Source organism: Choloepus didactylus, chromosome 5, assembly GCF_015220235.1.
Source record: "Choloepus didactylus isolate mChoDid1 chromosome 5, mChoDid1.pri, whole genome shotgun sequence".
NCBI lineage: Eukaryota > Metazoa > Chordata > Mammalia > Pilosa > Megalonychidae > Choloepus > Choloepus didactylus.
This window is the reverse complement of record NC_051311.1, coordinates 32,906,014-32,928,983: the sequence shown is the minus strand read 5'-3', so window position 1 is coordinate 32,928,983 and position 22,970 is coordinate 32,906,014. Positions and strand designations below refer to the sequence as shown.

Sequence of the window (22,970 nt, the reverse complement as noted above, 5' to 3'; positions counted from 1 at the left end):
AGAACACCTCAAACATCTCATACTCCACCCCCTCATTATTCATTTACTTTTTGTCCCCCTTTTTTCTACTCATCTGTCCATACATCGGACAAAGGGAGTGTGAGCCACAATGTTTTCACAATCACACAGTCGCACCATATGAGCTATATAGTTATACAATTGTCTTCAAGAATCAAGGATACTAGATTGCATTCAACAGTTTCAGGTATTTCCTTCTAGCTGTTCTAATATACTAATAACTAAAATGGGATAGCTATAAAATGCATAAGGATAACTTCCAGAATGACCTCTCGACTCCATTTGAAATGTCTCAGACACTGAAACTTAACTTTGTTTCATTTATCTTCCCCTTTTTTGCCAAGAAGTCTTTCTCAGTCCCACAATGCTGGGTCCAGGCTCATCCCCGGGAGTCATGTCCCACATTGCTAGGGAGATTTATACCCCTGGGAGTCATGTACCACATAGGGGTGAGGGCAGTGAGTTTACTGCAGAGTTGGCTTAGAGAGAGAGGCCACATCTGAGCAATGAAAGAACTCTTCTAGGGGTGACTCTTAGGTACAATTATAAGTATGATTAGCCTCTCCTTTGCAGTAACACTTCATAAGGGCAAGTCCCATTGGCCTACTACAATGGTAGTCCCCAGTGCTTCCAAGAATATCAGGAATTCCCCAGGTGGGGAAGTTTAATATTTCCACATTTTTCCCCAGTCCCCAAGGGGGCTTTGAAAATACATTTTTATTCTCTGCCCAAATTACTCTGGGATGTATTGGGGCTTCATGCTAACCTGTGGAAAACAACCAAATCTCACCCCCACCCTGCCACTCAAGATTCCATGTCATTATGGTGTTTGAATAAACTAACCATACAAGTTAAATTATATAATGTGCTACATAAAATATAGAGTTTCCACCAAATAAACATCAATTCCTTTGGTCTCATAACATAGAAGTTATAGTTTTAAAACACAGTCAATATCATCCTTTTGCCTTTGGTCTAGTTTACCTTAGTGCTACCCAAGACCATTTTGTTCATATTTCTAATTAAAGTCTGATCTCTTTTTCAGCTTCTTTAACATTGTCTGTATGGGGTAATGCTGACATTCATAGCTGCCAAACTCTGACTCTGAGTCTCAGGTGTCATACAGATCCACGAAGTTCCAGGGACTGACCAGGTTATGTAAAAACAGCTCACCACCTCAGAATTTAGAAATAACCATTATGACTCATTAATAGATGTGACAGCTGTAAGAGCGTACAATCTAGGAACTTTTACCATAAACCTTCCCCTGATAACCTATGCTCTCAGATTCAATTCTCAGAGTTTGCACATTATAGTTAGTCAACATTAGTGAGGCGTTACAATATTTGTCTTTTCAATTCTGGCTTATTCCACTCAACATACTTGTCCTCAAGGTCCATTTACCTAGTTGCATGCTTCACAACTTCATTTCTTCTTACCACTGCTCAATATTCCATTGAATGTATACACCACAGTTTACCATTCCATTTACGTGTCGATGTACCCTTAGGCCACCTCCATCCATTGTGAATCGTGAATACTGCCACCATAAACACCAGTGTGCTATGTCTGTTCATGTCCCTGCTCTCAGTTCTTCCAAGTATATACCCAATAATGATGTTGCAGGACCATATGGCAACCCCATACTTAGCTTCCTGTGGAACGACACCCTGCCCCCAGATGGGCTACACCATTCTATTTCCCTACCAACAGTGAATAGGTAAATCCCTCTCTCCACATTTTCTCCAGCTCTTGTATCTCTCTGTTTATTTTTAAAACAGTTTTATTCACACACCGTACAATCCATTCTAAGTTAACAGTCAATGATTCCCAGTATAGTCACATAGTTATGCATTCACCTCCACAACCTATATGAGGACATTTCCATTTCTTCGGCAAAGAAAGAGGAAAAGGAGAAAAAATGAAGAAAAAAACTATAAAAGATTGAACAAAAAGAAAACTAAAGTAAAATACAATGAAAAGGTCAGACAACAACAGCAACACCAAGAACCCCATATCACTCCCTTATAACCCCCTCTTACAGACATTTAGCTTTGGTATATTGCCTTTATTACAATTAATAGAAGCAGCTTACAATGTTGCCATTAGCTATAGACTAGTTTGCATTGATTGGATTTTTTCCCCTTGTACCATTCAATTTTCAATACCTTGCAATGTTGATGTTCATTTGTTCTCCCTCTTTAAAAAGCATTCTTAGCAGCAGGCAGCGGGTGACTGAAGAGGCAATGGAGATATCTGCTTGTGAGGCAAGGGTGTCTACAAAACTATGAATAATACAAGAAGTTTACTCAAAATTAAAGAGTACCCTGATAATGAGGTACAGAAAAACTGACTACTAACATTGCATTTCATCAAGAACAAGGAAATCAGCTATTAAAGAAGCATTTGGATACTTTTCTTAATGGCAAGAGTGGACTCAGGAAATTTTTTCCTCTTTGTGGAAAAGCAGTTGAGAGGAGATGGTTTGCAGACCTGGGACACAGTGTAGCTGGTGTGGAGATCAGTGAACTTGAGATTCGAGAATTTTTTACAGAGCAGAAACTTTCTTACTCAGAAGAACAATTTGCTGGAATTCCTGGAGCCGAAGCATTTAAGAGTTCTTCAGGGAACATTTTATTGTACCGTTGCAGCATTTTTAATCTTTCCAGAGTAAATACTGGCAAATTTGACAGGATTTGAGATAGAGGAGACTTAGTTGCTGTTAATCCAGGTGATTGAAAACATTATGTTGATATAGTGTTGTCTCTGTCAAGAAAAGGGTTCCACTGCTTCACATCTGTTGTTTCTTATGATCCAACTAAACATGCAGGCCCACCATTTTATACTCCAGACACTGAAATTAACAGGTTGTTTGGCATAAAATGCAATATTAATTGCCTTGAGAAGGTTGATGCTTTTGAAGGACTACATATTTGAAAAGTTGGGGAATTGACTACATATTTGAAAAGTTATATGTATTTACAGACAAAATCTAGCACATGAACATGTTTTTGGGAAATTGGAAAATTATGCTCAGGTATGAAAATATAATGAATGACTAAAAAGATCATTCACCTCCATGAACAAATAAGTGGATAAACAAACTGTGGTACATACACACAATAGAATATTATGCAGTTGTAAGACAGAACAAAGACACTGAACATATAATAATGTGGATGAACCCTGAGGACCTTATGTTGAGCAAAGTTAGCCAGAAACAAAAGGACAAATACTGTATGGTCTCACTAATATGAACTGACATTAATAAGCAAACTTTGAGAGTTAAAAGCTGATAACACAGGCTACCAGGAGATAGAAAGAGGGTAGAGATTGGGCATTTGATGCTGAAGGACTACAGAATGTTCAGCAGGATTGATTGTATAGATCGAGAAATAGATAGCGTAACACTGTGTAAAGGTAGCACTATATTGTAACTACACTGAACAAAGATATCCGTGAGTAAAGCTGAAAGAGGTGGGCTAGGGGCATGAATGACATCTGAGGTAAAGATAGAAGATAAAGACTGGGACTGTTTAACTTAGCAAAAACTGGAATGCTCAATGATTGTGACTAAATGTACAAATATAAAACTGTTCTTGCATATGGGAGAACAAATGAATGTCAACCATGCAGAGTAATGGAAAGGGGATGTATTGGGGAAAATATATAATCAAAGCAAACTAGAGTCTGTGGTCAACAGTAACATTGTAATGTGCTTCCATTCAATGTAACAAAGGCAATATAACAAAGCTAAATGTGTGTGAGGGGATATAGGGAGTGATATGGGATTCTTGGTAGTTGTGTTGTTGTCTGACCCTACTATTATATTATATTGTATGATATTTTATTTTTCTTTTTATTACCTTTTTTATTATTCATTAAAAAACTTTTTTCATAGTAATCAATATGCTCAAGTGCTGACTGTGGTGATAAATGCACAATTGTATGATGATACCGTGAACAACTGATTGTGTACCATGGATAATTATATGGTATGTGAATATAGCTCTACAAAATTGTATGGAAAAATATAAACAGGGATAAAAGTCCTGGTAAAAACATGGAGAGAGGGATGTAAATATTTACTTTTGGTTAGGAGGCAGAATGGTATATGCCTTTCTGGAGGACAGTGGGGTGATTCCACATGAAGCTAAGTATGTGGGTGCCATAAGGTTCTGCAACCTCATTAGGGGGCATTTACTTGAAGGATCTTAGAGCAGAGACATGAATGGACATTTGCACACTGGTGTTTATGGAGACAGTATGCATGATTTGCAGTGGGTGGAGGAGGATCAACCGAGAAACAGAATGATGAACTCTTGTGTGTGAATACAGTGGAATATTGAGCAACTGCAAGAAGAAATGAAGCTGTGAGACTCGCAATGAGGTGAATGGAAGCTATAGAAAGCACTTTGAGTGAAGTATGCCAGAAACAAAGGCAAACACTATAATGCCTCACCAATATGGACTCACCACAACGTGTAAACTCAGAATTGAACCTTAGAACACAGCTTATCAGGGGAATGCTTATTGTAATGGTCCCCAGATTGTAAGTTCTTACAGCAGGCACATCTACTCCTGAATTATAATGGCTATCTCCAGATTCCAAGATGCTGATCCATTTGTGTACAACCTGGTTGATCCCTGGAACTTTGGATATCTACATGACACCTGAAACTCAGAGCTAGAACCTGGCAGATATGAATGTCAGTATTAGCACATACAGCAACTGTTAAAAAGCTGAAAAAGAGTCCAGACTTCAACTAGAGATATGAATGAAGCAGATGTGGTCAGGACCAGGGAAAATCAGACCAAAGGGTAAAGAACAATGTCGGGAGCCAAATCGCCACATCCTAAACCTGATGGCAAGGCCTCAGTTTCAACAGAAAACATTACTGTGGATGTGCTGCACGGCAGTGGGCGTGGCCCCTCGACAGATCCTGGCAAAGCCTACCACCGATGGACTATTGCAATGCTGATTCTTTTAATCTTTGTGCTTCTGCTTTCTCTTTTTCTTTGCTAACGTTATTATTTGGGATATACTCTGGATAATAATCAAAGATATGACAAAGTGTTGGGCACCTTCCGATGATTTTACCTTTCGATGAATCCCCTCCTCCACCTATGAGAAAGCAGCCACCCCGTTTAGCCGCCTGAAGCCCCCTTGCCCCTTTCCAGACATCCTCCTTTACACAAGTTCCCCCTTTGACATCCAAAAATATTTCACTGAGAAAGCGATTAGAAGGCCAAAGCAGAAGCAATGTAAACCACGTAATTCATCACCCGGTTCCTTGACAGGCCCCGTTGTTTGCCAAGGTTAGAACTGAATCAGGGTCAACACGCTCCACTAGTGCCTAATGGCTGACCTCGGGCAGCCAGAACATAGAAGAAATTCTTTGGGCACCCACCCCACGGGCTTATGGTACGAGAGTAGTTCCTCGTATGAGCCCACAGCTAATTTACTTTAGGTACAAAAACAAGCCCTTCTAAATAATTAAAATAGCCAAAACAGAGATCATTACTGAGAACAAGGAAGAATATTATGAGGAACTTGGAAGGTCTGCACCGGAATAGAGTTGTCTTAACATAGGGATGAAAACACACACTGCTCGGTCCCCCCGCCCTGTTCGGACCCCAATGTCCCTTGGAATTGAGTAACAATGGTTTTGTGATTTATATGCTGTGCTTGCCAGCTCTCACCCGTGTGATCCAGGTGCAGAGCTTATGCAACTTTGAACTATAAAAGAAAATCACTTTTTCATTAAAATTGTCGGAGCCCTGAGCTTCGTCCCAGACACTTTGCGTGTCTGTCTCCTTCCTTGCTGCGCCGACGCCGACCCCCACTTTAGGACCCTGACACATTTGCTGAGGCAGGACCTCGGCAAGTGGCGCCCGAACAGGGACCTGAAGTGAAGAAGAGAAGAGAGTGACGGGCCAGCTAGGATCTCACCTTGGGTGCCCGGGACCCCTCTGTGCAGACGACGGAGATAGAGTTGGGTGAGTAATCCCACAGAACTTTTTGAGAAGTATGGGCCACACTGAGTCTAAAGATAGAGGACTCTTTGTAGAAATTCTGTTGCAGCTTCTCCAACGTAGGGGCTGCACAGTTACACGCATTCAGTTAAGTAGATTTTTGCATTTTGTTCAGGATTGTTGCCCATGGTTCCCAGAGGAAGGAACCGTTAGTCTTCAGACGTGGGCTTTGGTTGGCACGCAGATGAAAAAATATTATAGCCTTCATGGCCCTGCTAATGTCCCTGTTGATGCTTTTGCACTTTGGAATATCATACGTGATGCATTGGACCCCGAGCCAGAGAGCGACCGCCCCTCTTCTCCCTACATCCTTTTTAGGCAGGGCCACTGTTCTAGTGGCTAACCCTATCCTATGGAAACATCAAAAACCGGTTTGGGTCGACCAGTGGCCCTTGCCAAAGGAAAAATTGGAAGCCGCCACAGAATTAGTTTTAGAACAATTAAGGCTAGGCCATGTTGAACCTAGCAATAGTCCTTGGAATACTCCTATTTTTGTTATTAAAAAGAAATCGAGGAAATGGAGATTATTGCAAGACCTAAGAGCAATAAATGCTACCATGGAAATCATGGGACCCCTGCAGCCTGGCCTCCCCTCTCCTGTGGCTGTCCCTAAAAATCAACCTGTTATTGTTATAGACTTGCAGGACTGTTTTTTCTCCATCTCTCTACACACCGAAGATAGAAAACATTTTGCCTTCAGTCTGCCCTCTGTGAATTTCTCTTCACCTTATAGGTGATTTCAGTGGAAGGTTCTTCCCCAGGGCATGGCAAACAGTCCCACCCTGTGCCAAAAGTTTGTGGATTTGGCCATACAGCCTGTTCGGGTAGTCTTTCCCCAAGGGTATGTCTTGCATTATATGGATGATATTTTATTGTCTGCCCCAAACAGAGCCGAGCTGCAGGGCATGTTACAGTTGTTATTGACAGAACTTCAACATCTGGGGTTGCATGTAGCGGAAGATAAAGTCCAAATTGACCCCCCTGTTTCTTATTTGGGGAGAATTATCAAAACGACCTCAGTAACTCCTCAAGCCTTGCAATTACGTACAGACCATCTAGAAACTCTAAATGATTTTCAAAAATTACTTAAAGATATTAATTGGATTCGCCCATATTTAAAGCTTACTACGGGAGATTTAAAGCCCTTGTTTGATATACTCCAGGGCGATCCTGATCCAACCTCGGCTCGTTAATTAACCCCTGAAAGACGGTCAGCTCTCTCCCTAGTGGAGAATGCAACTTCTGCCTCACAGATTCTGCGCTTTAACCCGTCATCTCTGCTGACCTTGATACTTCTGCCCACTACTCATACACCTACCGCGGTTTTGTGGCAGGATGGTCCCTTGGAGTGGTTGCATTTGCCTTCCACCCCTAAAAAAGCCGTAGTTGCTTATTCTACACTATTGGCTCTGTTATTAATTAAGGGATGGCAGCGTAGCATTGAACTCTTCGGTAAGGAGGCAAACACCGTCCAGCTTCCCCTTACCAAGGAACAGTTAAATTTCCTTTTTCAAGTGGATGCAAATTGGCAGACTGCCCTCGCTGCCTTTACCGAAGAAGTTTCATATCACATTTTATCACACCCTATTTTGTCTTTCCTGGCTAGAAATGAGTTCATTTTCCCCAAACATTTCTCAATAAAACCTTTAACTAACGCTGCTCTAGTTTTTACAGACAGATCCTCTAATGGGACTGCGGTTGCAGTGATTGATGGGAAGATAGAAAAAACTAAAACCCTCGAGACTAGTGCACAGAGGACAGAGTTATTTGAGGTGCTGCATGTTTTTCACCTCCTCAAAGAGCAACCATTCAATCTCTATTCTGATTCACAATATGTTACTCGCTTGTTTCCTGATATAGAAACGGCTGTCCTCTCTCCCCACTCTTCGCAGATACATTCCTTACTGCACCAGTTGCAAGCTGCAACCAGGGAGCGTGTTTTTCCTTACTTTGTGGGTTATATCCGAACTCACTCTTCCCTTCCAGGTCCTTTGCACAAAGGCAACGCCATAGCAGATCTCCATACTCGTCCCCTTGTAGCCGCCTCCACCCTTCAGCAAGCACAAACTTCTCATGCGTTGCACCATCAGAATGCTACGGCTCTTCATTACCAATTTAAGATTTCCAGAGAGGCTGCCAGACAGGTGGTTAAAGCCTGCACCACATGCCCTACTTTTCAGCCTCTTCCCAGGACTGGGGTTAATCCTCGAGGACTGGTTCCAAACCACCTGTGGCAGATGGATGTGACCCATGTCCCGAGCTTTGGAAAACTTGCTTTTGTGCATGTCTGTATTGATACTTATTCTCATTTCCTCTTAGCCACAGCTCACATGGAAGAAGCTGTAAAGGATATCACACAGCACTTATTACACTGTTTTTCTATTTTAGGTACGCCAAAGGCCTTAAAAACTGATAATGCTCCAGCGTATACTTCTAAAGCTTTTGACGAATTTTGCTCCACGTTTAGCATCTCGCATACCACTGGAATTCCCTACAATCCTCAAGGCCAGGGTATAGTTGAGCGAGCTCACCAAACCTTGAAGAATCAGATAGCTAAGCTTAAGTCCTCTGATTGGGCTCATGTCTCTCCTCATCAGCTTCTTAATCATGCTTTATTTGTACTAAATTTCTTGAATCTAAATGCTTTGGGTGAAAGTGCTGCTGAGCGTCATTGGCACTTCAAAACCTCACCCACCGTTTTAGTACGATGGGAAGATCTTTTAACTAATCAATGGAAAGGACCGGACCCCCTTATAACATGGGGGCGAGGTTATGCGTGTGTTTTTCCTCAGGATTCAGACGCCCCGATTTGGGTTCCAGAGTGAGCCGTGCGCCATGTCCAGCCGTCCACCAACACCATACCTCAAAAGCTTTCCGCCACCAGGGAACGGAGCTCCGGCATCAACAACCACCCAGCTGACCCCGGACTTTCTCATACCGCCGATGAAAAGGATGAAGATCAGGGATGAGAAGTACCCTGGGTCCTCTCGTCGGCGTCGTCCCACCAAAGCTACCTGTGGCGGCCCAGTGCCGACTTGGGGGCAGATCAAGGCATTAACTAACCAGGCTGAAGAATTAGTTAAACATCAGAATGGGGTAGTAACACCATCCACCTTGTTCATTGCAATGTTAGCAGTAATTTCGTGTCAGGTGAGCTTATCTGAGGCCGCAACTTATTGGGCCTACATGGCAGACCCCCCTTTTTTGCAACCAGCCACTTGGGAGGATGTCAATATTCCTATTTATAATAATAATACTGCTCTGTTAGGAGGGTCTTCCTCCTCTCATATTCGTATCCAAAATAATGAGAGCTTTTCTTTTGAGGGAGCGTCTGATATCCTCCCTATGTGTTTTACTCATGCTTCATTACCTACCAACAAAACCGGCTGTATTGATCTTCAAATTCGCCCTCGTTATACTGATTCTCCCAGGTTTGGCTCTAAAGTGACCTTCAGCCAATATCGAGATATGTGGAGTTTGGCTGTCCTTGCACCCGGAGTTCCCAATTCCTTATTTGCCACTCACACTACCACCAGTTCACCCCCGACTAATTTCCCCCCTTGCCCTCTGGCTACTGATAGATATTGGGGAAATTACATAGACTCTAAACATAGTTTTCCCCCTTGGTTAACCTGTGTTTTCCCAATTGGAGTTTCTTACAGACCTTATGGCTCAACTGAGGAGATTTTTGATTGGTCTGTCCCTGCCCCCAAAATGATTAGTACCCCCCTTTTTCCCGGTGCTCTTAAGGGTTTGTCCTTACCACAAACTATTAATTCTGTGGCTTTTCAATATTCGTCAGGCTGGGTTGAGGGTATTTTTACCTGGCAAAAAGCCCAAGTTCATTTTCCGCAGAAGTCTTTGTGGCAACTCTTAGCAGCCGCAGGCCCTATAACCTTTCAACGACCCCTTTCACCTAAAACTTCCCCTCTGCATTTGCATATTTTAGCCTGTGTGCAAGCTCCGTTTGTTCTGCTTCTTGATCCCTTGGGTGAACGGTTGAATGTGACTCATGAAAACAATGTGTATAAAATTTCCTGTGACAAATGTACATTAACCAACTGCTTAAGTCATGTAGGTGAACAGGGAACTTTTGTTATATTGAAACAACCCCCTTTTGTGATGCTCCCTGTAAAACTAACCGAACCCCGGTATGACGGCCCTGGCCTCCAGGCCTTACAAGAAGTTAATCATGCTCTTCAGCGCAAAAAACGCATCATAGGGGCCATAATTCTGGGAATCACTGCTTTAATTAGCATTATAGAAGCTATTACTGCCGCCACAACTGCTTTAATTCAGGGGATTCACACAGCTAATTATGTAGATAATCTTTCACGAAACATAAGCTTAGCCTTAGCTGCGCAAGAGCGCATAGATCAAAAGCTGGAGGCAAAGGTGAATGCTTTAGAAGAGGCTGTAGAGACCATAGAGAACCAGCTTTTAGAACTTAAGGTAAGATTACTTTTACGCTGCCACATAGAATATCAATGGATTTGCATAACCCCAAAAGAATATAATGAATCTTTGTATACTTGGCAACAGGTGCAAATGCACCTTCGGGGAGTTTGGAATAATAGTGATATAAGTTTGGATTTATCAACCTTGCATAAAGAAATCCAGGATATCTCCCATTCTGGCTCAGCCCTGCTACCAGCCTCTCAGGTAGCAAGTGATTTTCTTGAGCAATTCAAAAAATGAATATCTCAATCCTCTGTGCTTGCTGTTATTCGGTCTTACATAGGCTTTGCTGGCCTTGTATTAACACTTCTTATTGTCTTTCCCTTAGTCCTCCGCTTCATCATCAAAGGAGTAAAACAACTAAATATTGATCTTGCTCTCATGAAGTTAAAAAATAAAAAAGGGGGAGATGTCGGGAGCCAAATCGCCACATCCTAAACCTGATGGCAAGGCCTCAGTTTCAACAGAAAACATTACTGTGGATGTGCTGCACGGCAGTGGGCGTGGCCCCTCGGCGGATCCTGGCAAAGCCTACCACCGATGGACTATTGCAATGCTGATTCTTTTAATCTTTGTGCTTCTGCTTTCTCTTTTTCTTTGCTAACGTTATTATTTGGGATATACTCTGGATAATAATCAAAGATATGACAAAGTGTTGGGCACCTTCCGATGATTTTACCTTTCGATGAATCCCCTCCTCCACCTATGAGAAAGCAGCCACCCCGTTTAGCCGCCTGAAGCCCCCTTGCCCCTTTCCAGACATCCTCCTTTACACAAGTTCCCCCTTTTGACATCCAAAAATATTTCACTGAGAAAGCGATTAGAAGGCCAAAGCAGAAGCAATGTAAACCACGTAATTCATCACCCGGTTCCTTGACAAGCCCCGTTGTTTGCCGAGGTTAGAACTGAATCAGGGTCAACACGCTCCACTAGTGCCTAATGGCTGGCCTCGGGCAGCCAGAGCATACAAGAAATTCTTTGGGCACCCACCCCACGGGCTTATGGTACGAGAGTAGTTCCTCGTATGAGCCCACAGCTAATTTACTTTAGGTACAAAAACAAGCCCTTCTAAATAATTAAAATAGCCAAAACAGAGATCATTACTGAGAACAAGGAAGAATATTATGAGGAACTTGGAAGGTCTGCACCGGAATAGAGTTGTCTTAACATAGGGATGAAAACACACACTGCTCGGTCCCCCCGCCCTGTTCGGACCCCAATGTCCCCTGGAATTGAGTAACAATGGTTTTGTGATTTATATGCTGTGCTTGCCAGCTCTCACCCGCGTGATCCAGGTGCAGAGCTTATGTAACTTTGAACTATAAAAGAAAATCACTTTTTCATTAAAATTGTTGGAGCCCTGAGCTTCGTCCCAGACACTTTGCGTGTCTGTCTCCTTCCTTGCTGCGCCGACGCCGACCCCCACTTTAGGACCCTGTCACGTTTGTTGAGGCAGGACCTCGGCAGGACAACACTGATTGGATTTTAAAACTTCAAATTCCACGTGAGACCAAGGGAAGAGATGTTTAGTCGGTGCAAGATATATATTTCCTAAACAATTTAACTCATACAGTTTGTTCAAATACCATAATTACATGGAACTTTTAATAGGAAGTGAGACCTGGTAGGTTTGCATAGGTTAGTGTGAAATAGTGACACATCCCAAAGTAATTTGGACAGAGAATAAAAATATATATGCAAGGTGGGGCAAGATGGTGGATTGGTGAGCTGTATGTTTTAGTTACTCCTCCAGGAAAGTAGGTAGAAAGCCAGGAACTGTGTGGACTGGACACCACAGAGCAATCTGACTTTGGGCATACTTCATACAACACTCATGAACACGTTGAACTGCTGAGATCAGCGAAATCTGTAAGCTTTTGCGGCCAGGGGACCCGCACCCCTCCCTGCCAGGCTCAGTCCCGTGGGAGGAGGGGCCGTCAGTGCTGGGAAGGAGAAGGGAGAACTGCAGTGGCAGCTCTTATGGGAAACTCATTCTACTGATCAAAACTCCAACCATAGATAGACTGAGACCAGATACCAGAGAACCTGAGAGCCCAGCAGAGAGGAGACAGGCATAGCAAAAAAACAGCAAGAAAAACTCCAAAATAAAAGCAGAGGATTTTTGGAGTTCTGGTGAACATAGAAAGGGGAAGGGCAGAGCTCAGGCCCTGAGGCTTATATGCAAATCCCGAAGAAAAACTGATCTCTCTGCCTCCTGGATCTTTCCTTAATGGCCCTAATTGCTTTGTCTCTTAGCATTTCAATAACCCATTAGATCTGTGAGGAGGGCTTTTTTTTAAATTTTTTTTTTTCTGTTTCTAAAACAATTACTCTAAGAAGCCCAATACAGAAAGCCTCAAAGACTTGCAATTTGGGCAGATCAAGACAAGAGCAGAACTAAGAGAGCTCTGAGACAAAAGGCAATAATCCAGTGGCTGAGAAAACTCACTAAACATCACAACTTCCCAAGAAAAGGGGGGCATCCACTCACAGCCATCATCCTGGTGGACAGGAAACACTCCTGCCCGTCACCAACCCCATAGCCCAGAGCTGCCCCAGACAACCCAGTGTGATGGAAGTGCTTCAAATAACACACACACACCACAAAACTGGGCATGGACATTAGCCTTCCCTGCACCTTCAGCTGGTTGTCCCAGAGTTGGGAAGGTGGAGCAGTGTGAATTAACAAGCCCCATTCAGCCATTATTTCAGCAGACTGGGAGCATCCCTACACAGTCCAGCAGCCCAGAACCACCCTGGGGGGACGGCACTCACCTGTGACATAGCACAGTCATCCCTCAACAGAGGATCAGGGGGTGCACGGCCTGGAAGAGGGACCCACTAGCAAGTCTCAGGAGCCATACGCCAATACCAAGCTCTTGTGGGTCAGTGGCAGAGACAAACTGTGGCAGAACTGAACTGAAGGATTAGACTATTGCAGCAGCTTTAAAACTCCAGGAACACCAGGGAGATTTGATTGTTAGAGCAACCCCCCTCCCTGAACAACCAGACACACGCCCCATATACAGGGCGGGCAATACCAACTACACACGCAAGCTTGGTACACCAATTGGACCCCACAAGACTCACTCCCCTACTCACCACAAAGGCAAAGCAGGGGAGAACTGGCTTGTGGAGAACAGGTGGCTCGTGGACACCACCTGCTGGTTAGTTAGAGAAAGTGTACTCCACGAAGCTGTAGGTCTGATAAATTAGAGATAAGGACTTCAGTTGGTCTACAAATCCTAAAAGAACCCTATCAAGTTAAGCAATTGCCAAGAGGCCAAAAAAAGCAGAAAATTCTAAAGCATATGAAAAAACCAGACGATATGGATAACCCAAGACCAAGCACCCAAATCTAAAGATCAGAAGAGACACAGTCCCTAGAGCAACTAATCAAAGAACTAAGGATGAACAATGAGACCATAGTACGGGATACAAAGGATATCAAGAAGAGCATAAAGAAGACATTGCAAGACAAAAAAAAAAAAAAAAAAATAGATGATCTTATGGAAATTAAAAAAACTGTTGACCAAATTAAAAAGATTCTGGACACTCATAGTACAAGACTAGAGGAAGTTGAACAATGAATCAGTGACCTGGAAGATGACAGAATGGAAAATGAAAGCACAAAAGAAAGACTGGGGAAAAAAATTGAAAAAAATTGAAATGGACCTCAGGGATATGATAGATAATATAAAACATCCGAATATAAGACTCATTGGTGTTCCAGAAGGGGAAGAAAAGGGTAAAGGTCTAGGAAGAGTATTCAAAGAAATTGTTGGGGAAAACTTCCCAAATCTTCTAAACAACATAAATACACAAATCATAAAGGCCCAGTGAACTCCAAATAGAATAAATCCAAATAAACCCACTCCGAGACATATTCTGATCACACTGTCAAACACAGAAGAGAAGGAGCAAGTTCTGAAAGCAGCAAGAGAAAAGCAATTCACCACATAAAAAGGAAAGGGCGTAAGACTAAGTAGTGACTATTCAACAGCCACCATGGAGGTGAGAAGGCAGTGGCACGATGTATTTAAAATTCTGAGTGAGAAAAATTTCCAGCCAAGAATACTTTATCCAGCAAAGCTCTCCTTCAAATTTGAGGGAGACCTTAAATTTTTCACAGACAAACAAATGCTGAGAGAATTTGCTAACAAGAGACCTGCCCTAATGGAGATACTAAAGGGAGCCCTACAGACAGAGAAACAAAGAAAGGACAGAGAGACTTGGAGAAAAGTTCAGTACTAAAGAGATTCGGTATGGGTACAATAAAGGATATTAATAGACAGAGGGGAAAAATATGACAAACATAAACCAAAGGATAAGATGGCTGATTCAAGAAATGCCTTCACGGTTATAACATTGAATGTAAATGGATTAAACTCCCCAATTAAAAGATATAGATTGGCAGAATGGATCAAAAAAAATGAACCATCAATATGTTGCATACAAGAGACTCAGACACAGGGACACAAAGAAACTGAAAGTGAAAGGATGGAAAAAAATATTTCATGCAAGCTACAGCCAAAAGAAAGCAGGTGTAGCAATATTAATCTCAGATAAAATAGACTTCAAATGCAGGGATGTTTTGAGAGACAAAGAAGGCCACTACATACTAATAAAAGGGGCAATTCAGCAAGAAGAAATAACAATCGTAAATGTCGATGCACCCAATCAAGGTGCCACAAAATACACGAGAGAAACACTGGCAAAACAAAAGGAAGCAATTGATGTTTCCACAATAATTGTGGGAGACTTCAACACATCACTCTCTCCTATAGATAGATCAACCAGACAGAAGACCAATAAGGAAATTGAAAACCTAAGCAATCTGATAAATGAATTAGATTTAACAGACATATACAGGACATTACATCCCAAATCACCAGGATACACATACTTTTCTAGTGCTCATGGAACTTTCTCAAGAATAGCTCATATGCTGGGACATAAAACAAGCCTCAATAAATTTAAAAAGATCGAAATTATTCAAAGCACATTCTCTGACCACAATGGAATACAATTAGAAGTCCATAACCATCAGAGACTTAGAAAATTCACAAATACCTGCAGGTTAAACAACACACTCCTAAACAATCAGTGGGTTAACGAAGAAATAGCAAGAGAAATTGCTAAATATATAGAGATGAATGAAAATGAGAACACAACATACCAAAACCTATGGGATGCAGCAAAAGCAGTACTGAGGGGGAAATTTATAGCACTAAACACATATATTAAAAAGGAAGAAAGAGCCAAAATCAAAGAACTAATGGATCAACTGAAGAAGCTAGAAAATGAACAGCAAACCAATCCTAAACCAAGTAGAAGAAAAGAAATAACAAGGATTAAAGCAGAAATAAATGACATAGAGAACAAAAAAACAATAGAGAGGATAAATATCACCAAAAGTTGGTTCTTTGAGAAGATCAACAAGATTGACAAGCCCCTAGCTAGACTGACAAAATCAAAAAGAGAGAAGACCCATATAAACAAAATAATGAATGAAAAAGGTGACATAACTGCAGATCCTGAAGAAATTAAAAAAATTATAAGAGGATACTATGAACAACTGTATGGCAACAAACTGGATAATGTAGAGGAAATGGACAATTTCCTGGAAACATATGAACAACCTAGACTGACCACAGAAGAAATAGAAGACCTCAACCAACCCATCACAAGCAAAGAGATCCAATCAGTCATCAAAAATCTTCCCACAAAGAAATGCCCAGGGCCAGATGGCTTCACAGGGGAATTCTACCAAACTTTCCAGAAAGAACTGACACCAATCTTACTCAAACTCTTTCAAAACATTGAAGAAAATGGAACACTACCTAACTCATTTTATGAAGCTAACATCAATCTAATACCAAAACCAGGCAAAGATGCTACAAAAAAGGAAAACTACCAGCCAATCTCCCTAATGAATATAGATGCAAAAATCCTCAACAAAATACTTGCAAATCAAATCCAAAGACACATTAAAAAAATCATACACCATGACCAAGTGGGGTTTATTCCAGGCATGCAAGGATGGTTCAACATAAGAAAATCAATCAATGTATTACAACACATTAACAAGTCAAAAGGGAAAAATCAATTGATCATCTCAATAGATGCTGAAAGAGCATTTGACAAAATCCAACATCCGTTTTTGATAAAGACATTTCAAAAGGTAGGAATTGAAGGAAACTTCCTCAACATGATAAAGAGCATATATGAAAAACCCACAGCCAGCATAGTACTCAATGGTGAGAGACTGAAAGCCTTCCCTCTAAGATCAGGAACAAGACAAGGATGCCCGCTGTCACCACTGTTATTCAACATTGTGCTGTAAGTGCTAGCCAGGGCAATCCAACAAGACAAAGAAATAAAAGGCATCCAAATTGGAAAAGAAGAAGTAAAACTGTCATTGTTTGCAGATGATATGATCTTATATCTAGAAAACCCTGAGAAATCAACGATACACCTACTAGAGCTAATAAACAAATTTAGCAAAGTAGCGGGATACAAGATTAATGCACATAAGTCAGTAATGTTTCTATATGCTAGAAATGAACAAACTGAAGAGACACTCAAGAAAAAGATACCATTTTCAATAGCAACTAAAAAAATCAAGTACCTAGGAATAAACCTAACCAAAGATGTAAAAGACCTATACAAAGAAAACTACATAACTCTACTAAAAGAAATAGAAGGGGACCTTAAAAGATGGAAAAATATTCCATGTTCATGGATAGGAAGGCTAAATGTCATTAAGATGTCAATTCTACCCAAACTCATCTACAGATTCAATGCAATCCCAATCAAAATTCCAACAACCTACTTTGCAGACTTGGAAAAGCTAGTTATCAAATTTATTTGGAAAGGGAAGATGCCTCGAATTGCTAAAGACACTCTAAAAAAGAAAAACGAAGTGGGAGGACTTACACTCCCTGACTTTTAAGCTTGTTATAAAGCCACAGTTGCCAAAACAGCATGGTACTGGCACAAAGATAGACATATAGATCAATGGAATCGAATTGAGAATTCAGAGATAGACCCTCAGATCTATGGCCGACTGATCTTTGATAAGGCCCCCAAAGTCACTGAACTGAGTCATAATGGTCTTTTCAACAAATGGGGCTGGGACAGTTGGATATCCATATCCAAAAGAATGAAAGAGGACCCCTACCTCACCCCCTACACAAAAATTAACTCAAAATGGATGAAAGATCTCAATATAAAAGAAAGTACCATAAAACTCCTAGAAGATAATGTAGGAAAACATCTTCAAGACCTTGTATTAGGCGGCCACTTCCTAGACTTTACACCCAAAGCACAAGCAACAAAAGAGAAAATAGATAAATGGGAACTCCTCAAGCTTAGAAGTTTCTGCACGTCAAAGGAATTTCTCAAAAAGGTAAAGAGGCAGCCAACTCAATGGGAAAAATTTTTAGAAACCATGTATCTGACAAAAGACTGATATCTTGCATATATAAAGAAATCCTGCAACTCAATGACAATAGTACAGACAGCCCAATTATAAAATGGGCAAAAGATATGAAAAGACAGTTCTCTGAAGAGGAAATACAAATGGCCAAGAAACACATGAAAAAATGCTCAGCTTCACTAGCTATTAGAGAGATGCAAATTAAGACCACAATGAGATACCATCTCACACCAATTAGAATGGCTGCCATTAAACAAACAGGAAACTACAAATGCTGGAGGGGATGTGGAGAATTTGGAACTCTTATTCACTGTTGGTGAGAATGTATAATGGTTCAGCCACTCTGGAAGTCAGTCTGGCAGTTCCTTAGAAAACTAAATATAGAGTTACCGTTCGATCCAGCAATTGCACTTCTCGGTATATACCCAGAAGATCGGAAAGCAGTGACACGAACAGATATCTGCATGCCAATGTTCATAGCAGCATTATTCACAATTGCCAAGAGATGGAAACAACCCAAATGTCCTTCAACAGATGAGTGGATAAATAAAATGTGGTATATACACACGATGGAATACTACATGGCAGTAAGAAGGAATGATCTCGTGAAACATATGACAACATGGATGAACCTTGAAGACATAATGCTGAGTGAAATAAGCCAGGCACAAAAAGAGAAATATTATACGCTACCACTAATGTGAGCTTTAAAAAATGTAAAACAAGTGGTTTACAATATAGAATGTAGGGGAACTAGCAATAGAGACAATTAAGGAAGGGGGAACAATAATCCAAGAAGAACAGATAAGCTATCATGGGTAAATTTAATGTTCTGGGAATGCCCAGGAATGACTATGTTCTGTTAATTTCTGATGGGTATAGTAGGAACAAATTCACAGAAATGTTGCTATATTAGGTAACTTTCTTGGGGTAGAGTAGGAACATGTTGGAAGTAAAGTAGTTATCTTAGGTTAGTTGTCTTTTTCTTACTCCCTTGTTATGGTCTCTTTGAAATGTTCTTTTATTGTATGTTTTTTTTTAATTGTTATTTTTATTTTATTTTTTATTTTTTTATTTTTCATACAGTTGATTTAAAAAAAAAAGTTAAAAAAAAAAACAAAGAAAAAAATATGTAGAGCCCCCTTGAGGAGGCTGTGGAGAATGCAAGGGTATTGGCCTACCCCATCTCGATGGTTGCTAACATGACCACAGACATAGGGGACTGGTGGTTTGATGGGCTGAGCCATCTACCACAGGATTTACCCTTGGGAAGACTGTTGCTGCAAAGGAGAGGCTAGGCCTCCCTAGATTTGTGCCTAAGAGCCTCCTCCCGAATGCCTCTTTGTTGCTCAGATGTGGCCCTCTGTCTCTACCTAAGCCAACTTGAAAGGTGAAATCACTGCCCTCCCCTCTATGTGGGATCAGACACCCAGGGGAGTGAATCTCCCTGGCAATGTGGAATATGACTCCCAGGGAGGAATGTAGACCCGGCATCGTAGGATGGAGAAAATCTTCTTGACCAAAAGGGAGGTGTGAAAGGAAATGAAATAAGCTTCAGAGGCAGAGAGATTCCAAAAGGAGCCGAGAGGTCACTCTGGTGGGCACTCTTACGCACAATTTAGACAACCCTTTTTAGGTTCTAAAGAATTGGGGTAGCTGGTGGTAGATACCTGAAACTATCAAACTACAACCCAGAACCCATGAATCTCGAAGACAATTGTATAAAAATGTAGCTTATGAGGGGTGACAATGGGATTGGGAAAGCCATAAGGACCACACTCCCCTTTGTCTAGTTTATGGATGGATGAGTAGAAAAATAGGGGAAGAAACAAACAAACAAACAGACAGACAAAGGCACCCAGTGTTATTTTTTACTTTAATTGCTCTTTTTCACTTTAATTATTATTCTTTTTATTTTTGTGTGTGTTCTAATGAAGGTGTCAGGGATTGATTTACATGATGAATGTACAACTATGTAATGGTACTGTGAACAATTGAATGTACTATTTGTATGACTGCATTGTATGTGAATATATCTTAATAAAATGAAGATTTAAATATATATATGCAGGACCCCCTGAGAATCTGGGGGAAAATGCATAGGTGTTGGACTTCCTTACCTGGATTGTTGCTGATGTTCTCAGAAACATTGAGGACTGGCAGTTTGATGGGCCGAGCCCTCTATCACGGGACTTGTCCTTATGAAGCTCATTAGTGCAAAGGAAAAGCTAAACCTGCTTATAATTGTGCCTAAGAGTCTCCCCCTGAGTACCTCTTTGTTGCTCAGATGTGGCCCTCTCCCACAGATGAGGCAACTCAGCGGGTCAACTCACTGCCCTTTCCCCTCCATGGGATCTGACTCCCAGGGGTGTAAATATCCCTGGCAATGCAGGATATGACTCCCAGGGATGAATCTGGACCCAACATCATGGGACTGAGAACATCTTCTTGACCAAAAGGGGGATGTGAAATGAAATAAAGTTTCAGTGGCTGAGAGATTCCAAATGGAGTCGAGAGTTGATTCTGGTGGGCATTCTTATGCACTATATAGATAACTCTTTTTAGGTTTTAATGCATTGGAAAAGCTAGAAGTAAATACCTGAAACTATCAAACTACTTATAAAGAGTAACAATGTGATTGTGAAAGCCTTGTGGATCACACTCCCTTTATCCAGTGTATGGATGGATGAGTAGAAAAATGGAGACAAAAAAACTAAATGAAAAACAGGGTGGGGGGTGTGATTTGGGTATTCTTTTTTACTTTTGTTTTTTATTCTTATTTTCACTTTTTCTGGTACAAAGAAAATGTTCAAAAAATAGATTGGGGTGATGAATGCACAACTAGATGTGGCCCGGTGAACAAATGATTGTAAATTTTGGATGATTGTGTGGTATGTGACTATATCTCAATAAAATTGAATTTAACAAAAGATCATTCACCAATCACATTGCAGATCTTTGTTCAAAAATGCATATAACTTTTTAGAGAAAAGCACATTCTAAAATGTTAAAGTTACTACCTTTGGAAAGGAGAGTGTAATTAGGGATTAAAGCAGATTACCTGTCTGTTTTACTTACAGATTGTAAAAAATTTTTACCATCAGCATGTATTACTTGTATAATTAATATTTAAAAGAGAAATGCAATGCATAGCAAAGAAATATAAGAGACACAGAAAAATTGACATTGAGTGTAATACTTTACTAAGGTGCAAGGTAAAAATAATCTAAAAAGTTATATAAAATAATAATTTTTACTATAAACACCTTTATGTACCCCTTTTCACATTTTATCTCCTTATATATGTATTTTATATGTAAGAGAAACAAATTTAAAAGTTTAGTTAAATGAACTAACTTTTTTGGAACCAAGTGTTTTTCCTAAATTGTAAAACTTTTACAAATTTTAAAATTCAGTTTTTTTCTGGGTTTGGAAGTTTTTTGTTTCATCTAGGTTGAACTTGTTTAAATGATAGTCTTACATGAAGTATAGTGAATCCAGATCCATGATTTATCACTATCAAAGTTTAGATTAGCATCTGTTTTTCATTAACACTCATTTTATTGAAGCAAACATTCCCCTCTACCTGCACTACCTAATATCTAAAAGGTTTAGATTGTTTAGCTCATGTTAACAGAATGATGTATTTTATTAAAAATAAGTTATTTGTGAAAAAATACATATATTTGTACATTTAATCACCATCATTGACCACTCTAGGTTTCAATAAGTTAAACAATCCCAGTCTTTATTTTCTGTCTTTCCTTCTGGTGTTATACATGACCCTAGTCTTCCTCTTTCAACCATACTCACACTCATCAGGGCTCAGAGTACTTAGAATATTGTGCTACCATCACAGAGTATTATGCTATCCACTTCTGGATCTATACAACCAATCCTGTTTACACTTATGTACTCCTTCAGCATCAAAGACACTATTTCTAACCTCTTTCTATTTCCTGATAACCTGTGTTCTCAACTTTAACTCTCAAATTTTGCTCATCAATATTAGTTCATATTAGTAAGTCCATAGAGTACCCATCCTTTTGTTTCTGGCTAATTTCACTCAATGTAATGTCTACTGTCTACCATTTTGACTTTTGGAATTTATATGGCATATCTTATTTTATTTTATTTTCCCTCTCTCTTTTTACTCTCACTGATAGTCTTCATTTCTACTCTCTTCTCCAAACCTCTGTCTCCTGTCTTTTCTTATCTCCCTGTAGTGCACCTTTTGCTATTTCTTGTAGAGAAGGTCTCTTGTTCACAAACTCTCAGTGTCTGTTTGTGTGAAAATATTTAAACTTTCCCTTATCATCTGAAGAACAGATTGCCAGATATAAAATTCTTCGCTGGCAGTTTTTCTCTTTCAGTATCTTAAATATATCCTGCCACTGCCTTCTCACCTCCATGGTTTCTACTGAGAAATCTGCACATAGTCTTATTGAGCTTCTTTTGCATGTGATGGATCACTTTTCTCTTGCTGCTTTCAGAATTCTTTCTCTTTGACATTTGATAATCTGATTTTTAAGTGTCTTAGAGTAGGTCTATTCAAATCTATTCTGTTTGGAGTATGCTGTGCTTCTTGGATCTGTAATTTTATGTCTTTCATAAGAGATGGGAAATTTTCAGTGATTATTTCCTCCATTATTCTTTCTGCCCCTGTTCCAGTTTGCTAAAGCTGCCATTATGCAAAATACCAGAAAGGGATTGATTTTTATAAAGGGAGTTTATTTGGTTACAAAGTTACAGTCTTAAGACCATAAAAGTGTCCAAGGTAAGGCATCTACAACAGGGTACCTTTGCTGAAGGATGCGCAATGGTGTCCAGAAAACCTCTGTTAGCTGGGAAGGCATGTGGCTGCCATCTGCTCTGGAGTTCTGGTTTCAAAATGGCTTTCTCCCAGGATGTTCCTCTCTAGGCATCTGTTTGCTCCTAGGTTGCATTCTCCAAAATGTCTTTGTAATCTGTAGTTGCTCTCAAAATGTCACTCTTAGTTGCTCTGCATCTGGACCTG

At 40.5% G+C, this 22,970-nt stretch overlaps 1 protein-coding gene and 1 pseudogene across 4 annotated transcripts; both read left to right on the top strand.

Annotated features, from left to right (window-relative positions):
• The window catches only part of LOC119535229, a 61,952-nt pseudogene extending 58,938 nt beyond the window's left edge, over nucleotides 1-3,014 (top strand).
• A 2,399-nt stretch (nucleotides 3,015-5,413) lies between these two features.
• On the top strand, nucleotides 5,414-11,193 carry LOC119534829 (pyrin domain-containing protein 3-like). 4 transcript variants are annotated; one of them, XM_037837387.1, is made up of 2 exons: nucleotides 5,414-6,018; nucleotides 8,875-11,193. In XM_037837387.1, the coding sequence occupies exon 2, from the start codon at nucleotides 8,890-8,892 to the stop codon at nucleotides 10,750-10,752; it is 1,863 nt and encodes a 620-aa protein (XP_037693315.1). In that variant the 5' UTR covers nucleotides 5,414-6,018; nucleotides 8,875-8,889; the 3' UTR covers nucleotides 10,753-11,193. The 4 variants fall into 4 exon arrangements, with proteins under 4 accessions (XP_037693315.1, XP_037693314.1, XP_037693316.1 ...); XM_037837386.1 differs by having other exon boundaries at nucleotides 8,847-11,193; XM_037837388.1 differs by lacking the exon at nucleotides 5,414-6,018 and having other exon boundaries at nucleotides 8,270-10,506; nucleotides 10,841-11,193.
• Nucleotides 11,194-22,970: the final 11,777 nt, after the last annotated feature.

Coding starts and splice junctions, on each gene's coding strand:
- LOC119534829 (XM_037837387.1), top strand. CDS start 8,890: ATGTCCAGCCGTCCACCAACACCATACCTCAAAAGCTTTCCGCCACCA.